This window comes from Pholcus phalangioides, unplaced genomic scaffold (genome assembly GCF_987345545.1).
Source record: "Pholcus phalangioides strain wild (caught in Gottingen) unplaced genomic scaffold, Ppha-v1.0 ptg000018l_1, whole genome shotgun sequence".
NCBI lineage: Eukaryota > Metazoa > Arthropoda > Arachnida > Araneae > Pholcidae > Pholcus > Pholcus phalangioides.
Window position 1 is genome coordinate 18,505,078 of NW_028301611.1, and position 18,959 is coordinate 18,524,036.

The following is an 18,959-nucleotide window of genomic DNA, read 5'->3' on the forward strand; positions in this document are numbered from 1 at the left end:
ACATTTAAAAACTTGGATGAACATATTAGGATGAAGTGAAAAGCTATCCACATACTTAGATAAAACAATCACAGATATTTTTTATGGGCATTGCATTATATTTTATCATGTGTATGCATACTTTTTAGTTTTATAATTGCACGTTTAGTTCTTTTGTCGTATTTTAAAGTTATACAACATCCATATTTGTTATAGGCATCATGACATCATTCTTCACCCACATCGTTGGGTATTTTGCGTTTTGTGGCCTCGTACTTCCATTTGTATTGGTATTACTCTTAATATTTCTGGAAGGTGGTTGGTATGAGTCAAGAAACGCATCCACCTTTACGCGAAGCAACGGTTGCTAGGAATGCTTATTTTATCTCGTCAGATAACAATACTGACCCTTTATTATTATTGCGGTCGACACTCGCTATAAGGACCCCACCTTAAAGCTCAGTCGATCGGTTTATCTTTTCTTTTTCTTTTTTTTTTGCATCGTGGTCATTTCCTGCACACGAGGACAAATTAGACCGGGACCTACAATTTCTTGCCGATACAGAACAGTAGCCTTTTTTATACTCACCGAGAGGTTTTTCCATGCTCTCTGTGAGTATAAAAAAGTTTTAAAGTGTTATAGCAACCATTCCACTATAACAACCGATAGAAAAAGTCCCAAATGTTTTTGTATAACGACTATTCTACATATTTATCCATTCAATACCACGACTACCCGATATAACGTTGTTTTTGATGAGACTGTGGGAGTACGTAATAACAAGCATCGACTGCATCACAATTTTTTTCAACTGTGCGTTATAAGCGACGTCCGGGTGCAGTAGCCCAAAGTACAAAAGGATGTGAAGAGCTGTCACAAGCTCAATACCCGAATCGTCCTCTTCAGAAAATTTCCTGACCAGGAGGTGCAGAAGAAATGGTGACACATGACTACAGAAAAATATTACTGCAAGGCGTCCTACACCGAGGGGTTAGCGAACCAACATCTCTGTGCGTATTGAAAAAAAAACCCCCGCTGCATCTGGAATCGACAATAAATTGTAGGCCTCGATTTAATTAGCTCTCGTGTGCAGAAAATGACCATGATGCGATAAAAATGATCAAATACCGTGACCTCCGTTACAATGAGGTTCTAAGGGACATAGAATAGTATAAAATACCATTTATTTTATGAAAATTAACTTTGCATCTTCGTTTGGGAAACGCAAAGGTGCGTGTCTAATAATTGGAATATCTAAGTAAATGTCGTCTTTGTGCGGGTGCATGCAAATTTCCTTTTATATATATTTTTCTTTATCTAGTTTCACAGTGTCCTAACGCAGAATTGAACGATACAGAGTTTCATTCTACAAATGCCGAAGTTACATACAGTTGTGGAATAAGTTTTTTCTACAAAGATACGTGTCCGGTGGTTTGCAATGACGAAAATAAACGTACACTTAACACTATAGCCCTGAAAGACTGCGATTTTGACACTAGAGAATGGAAAATTCGTGAAACGTATGGTAAACCACAGTGTGAAGAATTGACGCCAAAGATCATGAGAGGTGAGCTTTTTGTAAAATACCGTGTTTCCCCGAAAATATGACCGGCTCTCAAATTTATTTCTAGTAGTGATCCGTTTCGATTATATGATTTCGTTGCTTATTATTATACTATTTAAATGTTTATAATTCATAAATTCTTTGTTATAATATATATATTTTCCGTAGTTGTATTTATTTACGTGCAGACTTCGCGAGACGTTTATCATATTGCTCCTCGTTTTATGTTACTTGATTTGTAAATGACAATGTGTGTTTCACCTCAGAAACTATAAATATCAAATTTGGTCAATAGTTTTGTTTAATGACATAAAGACTCACCAATAAGGGCTTTTCCGAAATTCGACCTCTAAGGGGGATCATAAGGGGAGGTTCAAAGATAACATTATTGAGAAATTACTCCGAACCGGAATGTATGAATCTATAACAGTTAACTCTGGACATCAAATAAAAACTTCATAACTGGAGTGCTTTAATAACGAGTAAAACTTTTTGCCAATTATGCTAGTAGAACCTACGAAAAACTGGTCGTTATAGTCGGGGGTGACGTTAAAAGTAATCGATGTTGTAACGAGGTCTTACTGTACATTGTCATTTCGCCATCACGCATCAATCAAACAGTAGTTACTTTTAATAGAGCTTCAATTTTTATGGGGGGAGGGTCAAGATGACCCCTAACGGCGATTTTATGTTAGTCGAAAATCCGGCTGTTCTAGTGTCAAGTTCTAATTTATAATTAAAATGTTGAATTTCTAAGTGCACCTGTTCTGTTTTCATGAGACTGAACCATTCAAATACAGTTCACTATTTATTGTGCTCCATCAGCCCCTCCTGTGATATATCTAGCATTTATACTTTTCATGAGCATATTTTATCGGCCACATTGCCACTCATTTTGCCTGTTGTAACCATTGCATTTGTATTTTTATTTGTACGTTTCCAGACATTTGTGTTTTTTACAATTCCATATTAACCTGAGAAGCATTTATTAAAAATAAATATAAGCGTACAAGACAAAATAGCAAATTGTTGCTCATGTTGATTACGGAAATTTTATTAAGATTTAGGACAGACAGAATTATAATTATTTTAAACACGAGAAGACCCTTCAATTGCATGTCCCCATAATTTCATACTACGTGATGGAAAGTTAAAGCTGTAGAAAGACAATTCAGAACATGGGAATATTAATCAATTATAGATTTTTCCCGCGTGTAATGCGAGCATAACAGGGCTTTTTTTTTGTTTTTTTTTAACTTGAAGGTATTAATTGAGAATAAATGTTTTTTTCTTGCAGAAAGAAATTGCCAACCACCCATAGACATATATCTACAGCGGAATTCAGATGTTTACATTTTAGCGCAGCAAACATTATTTGATAATTTGACATATGCTGTGTTTTGTCCACATTCTTATGACGATTTAAATGCTATCGAAATAGTGAGTTGCATCCGAAGCCCCGACGGAAACGGTTACCAATGGTCTCAACCGATTCCCAACTGTGTATTGTACAATTGTGAGTAAAAAAATATTGCTTTTTCTTTTTATCCGAGCATTTAAATACTACTTCACCAAACACCAGCTCTGACCATATCGCTATATTGCAATTTACTGCCATTAGTGAGATGGGTTGAAAGTGAAGGTGCTGTCTATCGGTGGTCGCCTCGAGTTCGTTAGGGAAAATATCTTATCTATAGCCTCCCTTGGGTTCGAACCCAGGGCCCTGACAACAACATTCACGATGGTAGACGAGCATCTTACCACCATGTCACTCGGGAACGCATTTATATACTAGCGCAGGAAAGAAATTCGCTGGATGATAATAATTATTGTGCTTAATGTACTTTCAATATCATTTCAATATCAAAAACAATATCATTTTCAAAATTTCTCAATTAGCCGCCTGGCAGTCCAGTGGTTAAGGTACTAGCATCGCACTGTGCAGCTCTGGAACCGAATCCCGGTTCGGGCATGGATGTCTACTAACATAACACTAACAAATTCTCTGGACGGACCATGCTGATCCCTTCGGAATACGTGAAGATCACGCTATTATTTATTTTCGAGCTCAGTAATTTGAATTGTGAAAATTATCATATTCTCGTTACATTTATATGATCATGACTGGGAGCAGTGGCCCGCTGACGTCTTTGGCGTCCAACAATTCCCCTCTTCTTACAATGAACCCGTTACATCTTCATTTCGCCAAGCAAAATATTCCCCAGGCACTGCTAATAACTGCAAAATAGTCATTCAATTGCCAGTTTCCCACTCCGATAAGCAATGCAGCATAATAAGGAAAGCACCACTATATGAGATGCATCCCAGCAGGCAATGCAACACAATAGGGGCCGTTCAAATATTACGCCAGCAAGTTTTTAGCCATTTTGGACACCCCCCCCCCCACCTTGTCCGCAAAAGTAACGTTGGTGGGGTGAGAAACATACTCTGGAAAGGGAGGGCATAGGGACAGCTCGTGCGCCTCCAACCCCCCCCCCCCCCCCCGACAAAAGGAAATTATTTTTTTTAACGTAACATTTAAATTCGAAAGAAAATACCTTTTTACGTTATTATAATCGATTTCTGTTAATTTCAATGCTATTTGAAGGGTAAGAACTCAAAATTTCTCTTTGTGAATTTGATTGCGACCCAACCTTTAAGCCATATATGGAAAACCCTTGGCACGCAGACCAAATGTGGCCCTGAAGGTTATCTGATGTGGCTTGCCCCCCCCCCAAACCCAATTGTGTAAAAATGAACTAAGCGGCACATTTAGAGATCGCTTTGAATGACCCGTGGCACAATTCCAGAAAATTTAAATTCCCCGTGGCACATTTTAGGATCACTTACGTAACCCGCGACACAGTTCCAGGACACTTAAACGATCCGTGGCAGATTTAGAGATCCCTTGAATGACATGTGGCACAGTTTTAGAGCACTTAAGCAGCCCCCCAGTGCGGTTCTACATCACTCAAGTTACCCGCGGAACATTCCCAGATAATTTAAGTGATCCGTGGAATAATGACGGATCACTTGAGTGATGCGTTGCACTTTTCCAGAGCACTTAACGCAAAAAATCGGAGCAGAGAACTTTTCACAACCAATCACGGACCTTTTCAAAATTACCTTCACCGCTTCAAAAAACGAGGAACAGATCATTGCCTTTGTCGTGAAATCGGCACTCCGATCCATTACTTGACAACATGTAAATGAACTGCACATCTAAAGCACATGGCCGCGCGTGCTGCTAAAAATGCAACACTCTGGATCAGAGAGATTTTTAAAAACAAAAGTAGAGTGAATAAAGTCAAGAAAATAATTAGACGGATAGAAGACAATGAAGACCAAATGATCCCACAGACTCCATATCAACCAATAGCACAAGTACAAACTGCACCGATTTGCGGTTGAAAAAAGAAAACAGAAACTAATTAACTATAAAGACTGACTGATTGCACAAGAACAGTATAATGCCGGGAAATCGAACGATTTAAATTGAGGATGAAATCGATTATGAATTCTATCTGATTTATTATTGATTCCAATATGCGATTTAGGATTTTATATTTGAATTAAGATTTAATATGGAATATAGGATTATATGCTTGATTTACGATTGTATACGTAGATTGTGATCTCGCAACTGATTTTATACTTAGATTATGATTTTATAGCTGTTATGATTGTAATGCATATTTTGTAATGTAAAATATTTTTGTAAATAAATTGCCCGAAGTATTCAGTCCGTGAGGACAATGAGCCGATATTGCCATATGGCGATCTTTCAGTTTGATGGCCCGGAGGCATTTCCAGAGCACTTGAAGGATCCGTGAAACATTTAGAGATCGCTGAAGTGTCTCTGTAAGGTATTTATCATTAGGGAGAATGTTAGTTCAGGTGCCAACTTCAAGATTTTTCTCGGTTTTGGCGCACCGAATAAGATCCCATTAAGAATATTTCATATTTTCATAAAGGGCGGTTGATGACGTAAGCATCATCCAAACCCCTTCCCCCTTGTCATCAAAAGTCAACATATCGGAAACCCCCCCCCCCATCGATGTTGACGTAATACTTGAATGACCCCATACGAAAAGCGCAACCATCGACAATACAACACAATAAGCAATGCACCACTATGTGCAGTGCGCCACAATAAGCAATACAGCATTACACGCAGTGCACCACCAATACAACAATACTGAAATGTACCACTGTAATCAGGGTACCACAATAAGCAATCCACCACCATCAACAATACAGCACAATAAGCTATGGACAACAATAATCAGGGCAGAATAATGCACAATACATCACAATACACGATGCTTCGTGCGCGCGCGATAAGCAATGCATCACAATACACGATGCTTCATGCGCGCGCGATAAGCAACGCAACATAATAAGCAATGCATCACAATACGCCATTAGCACTACATTACAATAAGCAATATAGTACGCAATGCACTGCAAACAGCAATGCAGCATAATTTACAGTGCACCACAATACAATACGCAATGAACCACAATACAATACGCAATGAACCACAATACGCTTAAGTCCTGCATTACAATACGCAATACATTAAAATCAGCAAGGCACCACTATTTGCAGTGCATTATAAGCAATACAGCATATCATACTGTGTAACTTTATCGGCAATACATCACTATAAGCAATGCATTATTGTATACAGGCACCACAATAAGAAATACAGCACAATATGTATTCTGATAATATGATGCATCCCTATAAGCAAAGCAACCATAATTCAAAATGAAATAAAAAAAACAAATCGCCATGCATCGCCATAGGCAATACAACGCAATAAGCAATGCACCACAATGCGCAATATAATACAAAACGCGATGCATCGCAATAAGCAAAGCACCATAATTACCCAATCACACCATACCATCACAATACACCATAAGCATTACATACATTACAATAAGCAATATAGCACGCGATGCTCCACAATCAGCAATCTGCCACTATTTACCATAATATGAATGCAACACAATACGCAATAAGCACTGTATTACAATAAACAACACGGCGTATGATATACTACAATAAGCAATACAGCATAACATGCCGTGCACCACCATCGTCAATAAATCACTATGTACAATGCAAATGCACCTCTATATTCAGTGCACAACAATAAGCAATTCAGCCGAGTGCGTAATGCACCACCATCGGAAATACGGCACAATAAGCAATGAACCACATTAAGGAGTGCTGCCACAATACGCAAAATGCGATGCATCGCACAATAAGCATAGCAACATAATTTGTAATAACCACAATACGCCATGAGTGCTGCATTACAATAAAAAATATAACACGCGATGAATATGCTATTAGTACAATCAGCAATGTACCACATTTCGGGGGGGGGGCACAAGAATTCTCTTCTCGAGAAATTTTGTGATATGACCCTTCAAGGCATTTAAATTAACAGAAATGGGTTAAAATAGCATGCTTAGTTTTTGCATAGTTTTTGAAATATATGACATCCATTTGTCAAGAAAATGAATGTATTTCTCAATTCGAGATGTATTTCTGCCGAGAGACTTCTTTCGAGAAGAGACAAACTCACGTTTGCGTGTTAAATTTATATAAGAAAGAAAAATCATAGTACAGTCAACCCTCGATTTACGAATGATTTACGAACAACGAAAAATGAATTGGTTTACGAACATACAGAAAGGAATGCATCTTGAGGGATGGATGTTTGAGAAGTCTGTGGTCACGCGGCTATTTGACAGAAGAGTTATTTGAAGAATTTGATTCCATCTGACTAATTTTCACGCCTTGAAATACGACTCCTATTCCCCAATCTGTGGTCCATGGATCAGCAGGCCATTTCAAACTTCAAGGAGATCTACATCTGAGAATGGTTTCAAAAACTTTATTAGCATAATTTGGGCTGTCAATGACTTCTCAAGTCAGTATTTTAATATTCATTGCTTATTGCATTTGCTATCACTGACAAAGCTTAGCAGCAGATATTTTACACAATTATGAACTGGGTTTGGAGGATATTGTGGCCAGATTGTGTTGGGCAGAGATTTTCAGGGCTTTCACACTCGGATTATAGATGATGGCAATGAAACCAGACATGGTCCTTGCATGGTTTTCATTTGGTTTCTTTCATTTTGTCGTTTTTTTTTTTTTGTTTTTTTTTTACAATAACTTATAATTTTAGTGATTTTCATTGGTTTCATGTTATGCACAGGATGTGCTGCAAAAAACTTGCACACTTCGTTACCACACACAAACTCTGTCCATATCGCTATACGTAATTTACTGCCGTTAACGAATTTGAAAAAAAAAAATCACATCATAAATCTTCGTAGTGCGCAGGAACAGATTAATTAATTTTGCGTATATTATTACTGGAAAAAAAATTGTTTAGGTTTACGTGCAATTCGGCTTACGTACGGACTTCTTGAACTAATTAATTTCGTAAACCGACGGTTGACTATAATTTGATAACTTCAAAACTATGAGTATATTTAATGATTTTTCTTTTCTCGTTCATTTTCAGGCACAATAAGCAGATTCATAAAAGGTAATAATTGCACTGGACAAATAGGAAGTAAATGTCTGTTTGATGATGGGAAGTGTCCGGAAAAAGAGCGTTACGTCTACTGTTTCATGTTCGGGATTTGGAGTTATCCACTCAGTTGCTGATGTTTCGTAAATGAATGAGAAAAAATAAAGATTCAAATGTTTTTCTCATAATAACCACATTCTACTCGTTTATTTGTTATTTTCCATTTTTAGCTATTTTTAAAACGTACATTAAGAGCTATGTTATCATTAGGACTAGGATGTTCATGCACTCAAAAATTCTAAAAAAATGCTCTATAAAAAATTCATTTATTCCCTTAAAAACTGTACAAATGCCCTATAAAACAAAAATATATCCTAAAAAATTCTTCATTCCTATCTCAAATAACATTAGTTTTTGCAAAATAATTATGATAATGTGAAGTTTTGATCCAGTCTAAACTACACTCGTGTACAAAATTAAGGGAATTAGCACATTATGTCGAATTTCTGAAAACCAGTGGACAGATTTTAATGAAATTTGGTACGAATACACAGTTATAACAGAAAAAGAGATGTACTATGCAAAAGTTATAGTACGCACACATGATTGTCAGTAAAGCTCATCATTGCAGAAATGTCCAAAATCCACATTGCGAGATCGAACCGAAAATGAGTATAATATGGGGTATGGTCCCCTCTCGCAGTCGGACAGGCCGCACAGCACGACGGTATACTGGACACGAGGCAGTTGAGTCCCTGTGGCAGTCGGTCGCACTCCTGCAGTAATGCGGTTTTCAGTTCCGGTATGGTTCTCGGAGGGGGATGGCGAGATGCAATTGCCCTCCCAAGAGCGTCCAAGACATGTTCTATAGGGTTTAGGTCGAGATCTGGATGGCCAACACATACGCCGAATATCCTCACTTTCCAGATAATCGTTGACCAGGTGAGCCCGATGTGGACGATGTTGTCAATAAACAGGAACCGAGGGCCAACTGTGCCCCTGAAAAGTCGAACATAGGGATAAGATCTCCTCTCACTCACACTCCTCTAAGATCTCCTCTCACTCACACTCCTCTAAGATCTCCTCTCACTCACACTCCTCTAAGATCTCCTCTCACTCACACTCCTCTAAGATCTCCTCTCTATACCTCCTAGCAGTCACAGACCCTTTGCCAAACACATGGAGGGATGTGCGGCCGTCCAACATGATGCCTGCCCAGACCATGCCACCTCCACCACCATAGTGGTCCATTTCCCTCTTGTGGGAGAGATATTATCGGGTACAGGCTCTCTTCAGATGGCTGCACGTTGCGAATCAGTGTCCAGGCTGAATCTCGACTCATCTGTGAAGAGCACGGTGCTCCAATGAAGTCTGGTCCAAGACTGCTGCACCATGCTAAACGGCGCTTTCTTGTGTGCTGCAGTTGGCGGGAGGCAAACAGTGGGTCTTCTGGCATAAAGCCCTCTCTCATGAAGCCTTCGGGCAACAGTAAACTGTGAAACTCGAGTTCCAGTGACAGCATGCACCTCACGTGATAGCTGTGATGCTGTAGCAGTCCTGTGGCGCCACGCTGAAAGTGCCAAATAACGATTCTCATTGGTTGTTGTGGCTCTTCAACGACCATGTCCAGATCTTCTCGATACGGATCCAGTGTCCTGAAACTGTTTCCACAAATTGCAGGCGACACTGGGGGTAACATCGAGCTCTGTAGCCACCTGCACTTGTGATTACCCTGCGTCCAATCTACCGACGATTCTTCATCTCATTCCGTCATCCATACTTTTGTGGCTATTCATTTCACCTGATAGCTTATAAAATTTACCAAACTCTTGCGAGAAACACAGCGAATGTGGCCAAGGAGTACGAGCACACGAATCGTGGAAAACGCCTCCGTGGTCACAGCTCCGCCCACACGCACGTGTACGCTTACGTATTCGACACTGAATATTTGCGTATTTCTTCGGTGGCATTATTAGTACCTTTGGTTCAGTACTTTTTGTGAAAATAGACACAAAATGTGCATACTCTCTTAATTTTGCACGCGAGTGTATTTTGAACCATTACTTTTTTAATGCATGAAAAAAAATCTCATGGAGTCCAAATTTCCGTCAAAGTTTTTTTTCGTTTTGAGTAAGTTTATCTCCACAAATCCAGAAATAATGTGCTGCCATCTATAGGTAAAAGTATCTAGACAAGCTTTAGAAAACCATTGCACAAAATTAAAAAAAATAATTTTCTTCTCAGTTGATAAAACATTCAAAATTTCCCACAAACTCTAAAAAATTACTACGGGTATCAGAGAATCAATAACATAGCTTCCATTTCTTTTTAACTGTTATTGTACTCGTACCGAACACACAAACACGCACACACAGAGAGAACTTTTAATGTAAAAAAAAAAAATCTGATTGTCCAGTCATTGAAGATCTCCGGTGAAGAACACTTGGTGAAGAAACATTGAAGATGTTTTCCGGTGTTGATGTCGTGCAACGAAGTGAATTTCCTTTCCACAGTTTGCAAAACAATATATTGTTTCATCTGTACAGAAAAAACACTTTCTCACCATATTCAGAGAAACGGTCCTTTAGGCACGTTGAAAATTCGTTTACACAATAATACACGAAGAATTAACAATCCATATAAAAATTACTCACTGTTACTATAAGAGTAACTTCCGAAGAACTTTATCTGGACGTGGTCGAGCTTGATCAGATGCAGTCAGGGCCATAGCTAGCCATTCCTGTGCCCTGAGCAAGAATTTGAATTTAGGCTCCTTTTGGGCTACCCTTCCATGTGGACCGTGTGTGGGTGCACCTGGCCTAGTTTACATCCCCTGGATGCAGTAATTGATGATAATCTCATCGAGTAAACTTCCGCTTTGGGATAAGTTTTTCCCTCAAATTTATAATTAATTTGCTGCCACCTATATGTAAAAAAGTACCTAGCCAACCAAGTACTGTATTTAGCTTCGGAAAAACATTGCACAAAAGAAAATAATAATAATTATATTTATCTGATAAAAACTCACAAAATTTCCCACAAACTCTAAAAAAATCTCCTGGCCAATTTTTCCCACGCCACACACCAGTTTCGTTCAATGGCTAGTATTTTCATTGCTAATTGTTTTCAACCCCAAATTTCAGGGTTTTATTACCAATCAGCAAAGATGTCCATTTTTAGCGCATAAAAATCCTAGCTGTCAGATGCCGGAACCAAAAGAAACCAGTCTGATGCGGGATCGGAATTATCGAAAATTATGAAATATGCAAAATATGCTGTATCACGTAAAAATAGCGAAATATGCAAAAAAATAAAAAAAAAAATATGCAAAGACATAGAAATCCGAGCCCTGGTTATCATGTATATCTGGGGTTCTTAACCAGCTGATGGGAAGGATTGCTTATAAAGCGTTCAAACCCAAGTGTACCAAAACAGGCGACGCCTCAAATCAGCCCCACCTAGAGATAGAAGGCCTCCGCAGTCTACTTGTGACGTCATTAAGTAGTCTATTTTCCCTCAGAATATATTCAGGGGAAAAAATTCCCTGCTCGTGCCAGTATCATCATTGCGAGGAAAAGAAATGATCGGGCTCAGAATTAGCGATTTCTATACCCCACATCCAATCACTATGCGGTATTTGTCAGCCAATCAGGAAGATTCTACGTCAAAATAAGAAGAAACGAAATAGGATGCTGTGTTTCAAAATGTGGCAAACTTGCTAGGTAGTCTGAATGACGTTTATGGCAAACAGTGCAGAGGCCTTCTATCTCTAGGAGGTGCTGCTCAAATACGCGTTCATCAGAAATGGTTTCGAAAGTGCCAGGACCGCTTATATAAGCGTCGTGAAAACCAGTTTCTTCCTCCATGTCTCATTGTACTGCAGCAGACACTAATACTGCAATGTTAACGCAAGTCAGCAAAACGCTGACCCTCCCCCCACCCCCTTGTCAGCAAAATTTCGTCATCAGCTCTGCCCCTCTGAATCCTAACTCATATTTTCATAAAGGGTGGTTGATGACGTAAGCATTATCTAAACCCCCCCCCTTGTCATCAAAAGTCAGCCAATCGGAAACCCCCTCCCCCATCGATGACGTAATACTTGAACGGCCCCTTATTATCTAGCATAAGTGGAATGTTGAAGGTGGAAAATCCGCCCTCTCATTCGAAGCACGTGCATCCACTTATGAATAAGATACAGTGAAACCCTTCTTTCTCAGACACTTTGCGGGAAAAAAAAAATTTCCGTAAAAGAGGAATGGCCGAATGTGGCCTGTACTTATCAGCAGTTGGTCTGCATTTTTCATCAATAGTGTTGGTTTTATGACCAGAGCAATAAACTTGATTGATATAACAGCATGCTGATACGTACAGTACCCACAACTTTTAACCGAACGATGGGGTCAATTTGGGTTCTAAAAGTTGTAGAATGAAGCAGTTTTCACCAAAAAATATGGTTTGTGACTTTCTTCTACCCCAATATGTGCAATTTGTCTTGATGAGGGGTCATCTGCTATTTATTATTGTTCAAACTTCGAAATCTTCAATGTAAACCCTCATTTTTTTCCATCTTATCTGATTTATCGCATTGCATTTACCCTAAAAATTAAATTTCATTGCTGTAAGTATAAAAATGAGAGAGAGATGAGTAAAAATGTGTTTGGGGACGCTCTCAACATTGAGAAACTGAATTTGAAGGTTGATTGCAGAGGGAAAAAAACACACTAAACAAGTTTCGAACGATAAATGCTACATATGCTACGCGAGTGTTTTGATTTTTTTTTTCAGTGCTGTTAAAAAATGAATAGTTTTTATTTTTTGGAGGTGAAAAACAAACTTTTTTTTCATTACTCTTCATTTTAGTCACTCTATATCCGTGATTGTACGAATATGTATACCATAATTGTTTCAAACGATGTGTCACAAAGCAATTGTTTGTGACGACAATTTCATCAATTCAGATAAAATATAAGAATTTTCCGTTGAACATTGCACTATTTTGTATTATAATTGTGTTTCATTTTTTGCTATTCCTCAATTTTTAATAATGCTAAATGAATACGGATGAAACAAAATGACGTTGTTTTAGCAGAGATGACTGCACCAATAACCACTACCCTAAACTTGGCGCACACTAAGATGATTTACACTGTTGGGAGAATCGTTATTTATTATTATCTCCATAAATATTAACATCAATATAATTGTATGATATTAATTTGTGAATTATTTGCACGTTATTATATTTACCATTTCAGCTCATGTATAAGGTGTGTATTCCTTACACAAATATTGTGTAAGGAATGAAACGAATTTCTGAAATAGTGAAAAATTTCAAAATTTCGTTGTTTATTTGTTTACTCGAATTTTTAAAAAGAAAAAAAAAATGTTTGAAAAAAAAACGGGATGAGTGACTCATTTATCGTATCACCGTATACTTAAAACATTACCAATTTCAGTAAAGTTATGAGCTTCATATTGAAACATTTTAGCATAATTTGTCATGACAAATTTTTCAATGAGTTTATGGAATTTATCTAGTATATGGTCTATGGAATTTATCTAGTATATGGTCTACGGAATTTATCTAGTATATGGTCTATGGAATTTATCTAGTATATGGTCTATGGAATTTATCTAGTATATGGTCTATGGAATTTATCTAGTATATGGTCCCTAAAAGCGGTCATTTTCATATAATCGTTCATATCTCACGAAATGGAGGACAGATTGGGATGAAAATCAATTCTGTTGGGTTTTCGACAATGCCGATTCGAATGAAGTAAAAATTAATGTATGCTTCTATTCACAAATTTTTAAAATATGTTTGGGGGATACATTTTCACCTAGTTTTTTGAATTGATACCCATGAATTTTAAAATTGTGGTGAATCGGTTTGATTTGAAAAAAACTACGATAATATTTGCAACATTACAGTTTGATATTCTGTACATTCTACTGATAAAATGTATCATTTGCATGCTTTCTCATTCATACGGCTTTTTACGATGGGTTTTGTTTGTTTTTTTTGGAAAGACGTATTAATCAGGTTTCACTGTTGTAGACAAGTGATTTTTATTCGTTTTCTTCTTAACCAGGTGGAAGTTTATAGCTCACAGTCACCCAGAGTTAAATATATTAATTATTATCTAACTTTTTTATTTTCGAAATAAATTATCATAAGTGGAGTCCGGAAGTTCAGGCAAAATACCATAAATACCTATTGGCTATGTTCAAACTTTTTTGGTGAAAAGGCATGCTTCTTTTGAAATTTTCCTGCCATAAATGCGTATTATCACATATTTTCAAGTTTATTAGTGAACTTTAGAGGTCACATAGTTGGTGAAAGTTTGGTATTTTGAGTATTGAGAAGAAAAAAAAATTCATTTTTTTAAATTTCCCACCTCTTTCAATACTAATTTTATTCAGAAAGTCCCCCCTCCCTAACAACACTTACTTCCGGCCCCATTTATATTCGAATAAGTGATCTAAGAGATCGGCGTTGCCATGCATTAACTTTGCTTCGACCGGATAGTGTTAGACGTGAATGATCTTTTTTTTTCAGTTGAACGCACCCATGTTAGAAAAGCATAGGGAAATTGGAAATTTTTGCTTCTTCACATGATTCATATAACATGTCTCGCTGCATTGTATGTATATGTATAGCGGACCAATGACTGTTCCAAGAGGTCATAAGTTGACGTCTTGGGTCACACAAGCTCGGGTAGGAGCAGAAAAGGCTGTAGGACCCATATTGTTCTGATTTTGTTCTTAAACCATAAATGCAGTGACAACAACCTACTGAACTCAAAACGTTGCACTGCCTACACATACGTGTCGAGCGGTTCAGGACCAGAGGTGCCAAATGTTCATCATGTGCTGGCGGTGCCAGTCATGGGGGCACCACTCGGCCGGTTGTCAAGCTTCAGCAAGATGCGTCAAATGCATCATAAACCATAAACCATGCAACCAGGAACTGCACCAATGTGCGAGCGGTGGACCAGCCCCAGTGTCCAATTGCAGCTGTTCCACACGGTAAACTATAGAGAAATTGCCGTTTCTCTCTTTATTATGGGTCAAGCAAACTGAATGGAGCATCGAATAACCAGATACGGACGACCCGAGAGCGTCGGAGAAGTTCGCCGATACCCCCCCCCCCCAAGTCAAGACGGGAAACACAGGTGCTGCCATCTGAACAGGCTCCAGCGAAATTTCTCCCCAGATACCAGCGTGGGTGAATCGCAAACAGACCAAATCGATGACGTCACATTAGAATTTCTAAATACTCTAGTGAAGATGGTGCAAAATAGAGCCAGCCTCGGCCATGCTCTGAGCTAATTCCAAGCAAACATCGATAGAGCGGTATCGATGATTAAGACGACCCCGGCGTCATCGATGACAGAATAATCGCTCCTGACTTTCCTCCGTCTCTGGCCGGCCAAATTTTTTTTTCATCTTAACTTTTTGTGACGTCCTCTTTCCAATTGTTTTTCTACAAACATTTTTTAGGCTCTATCAAAAAAAACTTCAAAAATCTCCAAAACAAAAATTATAAAGAAAAAATTTCCCTTTTTCCCTTTTCACCTCTGGAACATCGAATCTTTTTCTTCTTTTCAGGCATCCTGACGGCGACCAACAAGTGGCTGACCAATCCTGAGGAATTGCAGCTCCGACCCCCCCCCCTTGTGAGCAAAATTTCGTCATCAGTTCTGCCGCTCCAAATCCTAACGCATATTGGTGGGATCAGAGACGTACACACGGGGGAGGGGGGGGGGCATAGGGGACTCGTGGCCCCCGACGATCAGAAATTTATTTTTTTAATGCAAAAAAATATTTTTTTAAATTGAAATTTCGGAAGGAAATACCTTTATATGTCATTATAATCAATTTCTGTTAATTTCAATGTTATTTGAAGGCTATGAATTCAAAATTTATCTTTAATGAATTCATTGTGAACCACCTTCTAAGCCATATAGGGGAACCCGGGGCAGAACGGGGTACCGGGGCAGAATGAAGTTCGACGTTTATCGGTGGCAAGGGAGTGCTACCAGTGAGCGGTCTTTTATGGACAACATTCCTTGTATACGGGTGATATCTTAGACCTAAATTTTTTCAATAAACGCGAAAATACATATATGGAATAGTTACACTTTCTAATCAACATATAGCACTGAATATTATAATTGATAAACTTTAGCGCTACCTGTTGATAATAAATGTAACTATTTTGGCAATAAAATTTTTGACATTTAATTAAATCCTGTCTTCCTGTGCAGAACTGTATCGTCTATGCTTTTCGAATTATGGAATTTTTACTTGTTTTTATAACTTTGTCACCTTTTTATTGTTGGTCTCAATTCAAGTTGAGACTGGTGGCCAATTCAAGTGTATTATTAATTGGTGAATTCATGAACATCACTGGGATTATTTTTTCTGAATTTTTTAATTGTACAATACTGTCAACTTCAAAGAGAAAAACTATTAGCATAAACACTCAAAAAAAAGATCTCTCTCCCTCACATTGTATATATTTTATTTCGTTTTCTAAATAAATTTCCAAAATTTCCGGATATCAATCAGAAACTATATTCATGCTAATGTATATTTCAATTATGTGAGGCATAAGCTTATTTTTTCCACGACAAGCTCAATAATGCATATATGTCATTGCTACGCAATCACATTGCAACTCCTCCCTATAACATACACGTCGGTTATTGCATACACTTCTCCAATCACAGCTAGGGCTATGTTATAAGCGAACTCGGCTGTATTTACATCTAACACAACGCCAAGGGGGGGGGGGGAGTGATGCTTGTGGTTTCCCTTTCAAGCACGCTGACAAGTACTGAGCAAAATTACGACTTTCTACTTCAGAAAGTGTAAATTACCTAGATTTCGCGAAAAGTAGTAAAAAATCAATTTCAGTATTTATTCGTCAAAGTTGGCAAACTTTATCACATTTATTTCGTAAATTTCGCATTTATCACATTTATTTCGTGAATTTCGCAGTTATCGCGGTTATTTCGTAAATACGAAATTTACGTATCCCTAATTATAAATATAGTTAGTACATGCTTGAAGTACGTTTACTTAGTTTCGTGTAGTTAAACGTTTGTTTACGTATCTTTCTCGAGTGACCTTAATACCTTAACCTGAATCGTGTCCAAACTGCAACTTGTCTGTATGTCGGCAAGAGGAATTTACATGCTCCCGATGCTCATTTTACTTCGAAAGATGAAGTAGAAAGAATTTGAGTTAGGATTGCCACCAGGAGGTTGGACAGAGGTACACAGCACTGGATGGATGTCTGCTGAGTTATTTCTTGTATGGTTTCGAAAATTTGTGGAATTTTCTAAGGCATCAAAAGGCTTTTCCGGTTCTTCTTATATTAGATGGCCACTCAACCCCAACCAAGAACCTTGAGGTTATAGACCACTCGAGGAAGAGTGGCGTTTCGTTGCTATGTCTACCACCACATTGCTCACACAGACTTCAGCCACTTGTTGTTTCTTTTATGAAGCCTTTAAGTCTTCATTACAGCGATGAGCTTCAAAAATGGCTACGAAATAACACAGGGGGAAGTCGTAACTCTCTTTCGAATTTCAACGCTCTTTGGATCAGCTTTTATCCAAAACGCAACAATGAAAACTGCTATTAATGGTTTCCAAGCTCCAGGACTATGGACACACAACTGGCCTATCCATATTCACCAACGCCGATTTTCTCCCAGTAGACACAACTGACATTGGACTTGGTAGGCCTTGAAGTGAAGAGGTGATTATAGCTGGAACTGAATAATTGGAATTGCCTTCCGCTCGCACACCAGATAGAAAAGACATTCCTATCAGGTTGGATGATAAAACTTGCGAGGTTTCAGCCAACTCTAATGATGACACGTCAGATAAGAAGGTCCGATTTAATAAGGCTAGTTGTGTCACTTCTGGGTGCTCTTGGATGGCAACTGACAACAGGGCCTCTCCATTTCATATTTCACCGGAAATTCTAATGTCAATTCCAATAGTTAAAGAAATCGCATAAAGGATGAATCGGAAGATCGCTGTCTCAACAGATTCCCAAGAACATTTTAGAATCCGCTATTAAGGAAAAAGAGGTAAAAAACTTTGCCAAACAACACACATACACAAAAGAAAGAGCAAAGAAAAACAATTTAAGAAAGACAATAAAATTAAGAATTGACAAATCAAAGAAAATTGCCTGAAGATAGGAAAAAATAATGGAAAAAACCCAAAAAACTAACGAGAGTGATTCTGAGGATTGTTCTGAATGTGAATATTTATATTGCGGTGAATTTTACTCAAAAGAGTCAGTCTTGAAGGTTGTGTGCCCGAGTGGCATGATGGTAAGATGCTCGTCTACCATCGTGAAGGTTGTTGTCAGGGTCCCGGGTTCGAACCCAAGGGAGGATATTGATAAGATATTTTCCCTAACGAACTCGAGGCGACCACCGAGAGACAGCGCCTTCACTTCCAACCCATCTCACTAATGGCAGTAAATTGCACTATAGCGATATGGCCAGAGTTGGTGTTTGATGAAGTAGTCTTGAAGGTTGAGTCACATGTTCCATGTGGCCCAAAATGGGCACACAATTCCTGTGTGGAAATAGACAGCGAAAATGATGAAGCTGTCCTAGTATGTGCGTTTTGTGAATAAGTTTAAGAAATGGACACAATCAATGGAAACTGTGGTTAAACCTTTCTAGTCACTTAAAACTAAATAAATATAGAGCAAACTTAATTTTCCTGCATTTCCACTAATTTAATATATTTTTATCATTACTTGTCCTTACCAACCCGTTCTGCCCCGGGTAGAACAGGGCAAATGACATAATTTT

The 18,959-nt window shown here is 38.2% G+C and overlaps 1 protein-coding gene across 1 annotated transcript in view; it reads left to right on the top strand.

Moving 5' to 3' along the window:
- The window catches only part of LOC149071795 (uncharacterized), a 28,094-nt gene extending 19,801 nt beyond the window's left edge, over window positions 1–8,293 (top strand). The window contains exons 4-6 of the mRNA XM_089247778.1: window positions 1,302–1,547; window positions 2,842–3,060; window positions 8,099–8,293. Coding sequence (XP_089103904.1) covers window positions 1,302–1,547; window positions 2,842–3,060; window positions 8,099–8,244 — 611 coding nt within the window. The 3' untranslated portion in view covers window positions 8,245–8,293. The remainder of the gene's footprint in view (window positions 1–1,301; window positions 1,548–2,841; window positions 3,061–8,098) is intronic.
- Window positions 8,294–18,959: the final 10,666 nt, after the last annotated feature.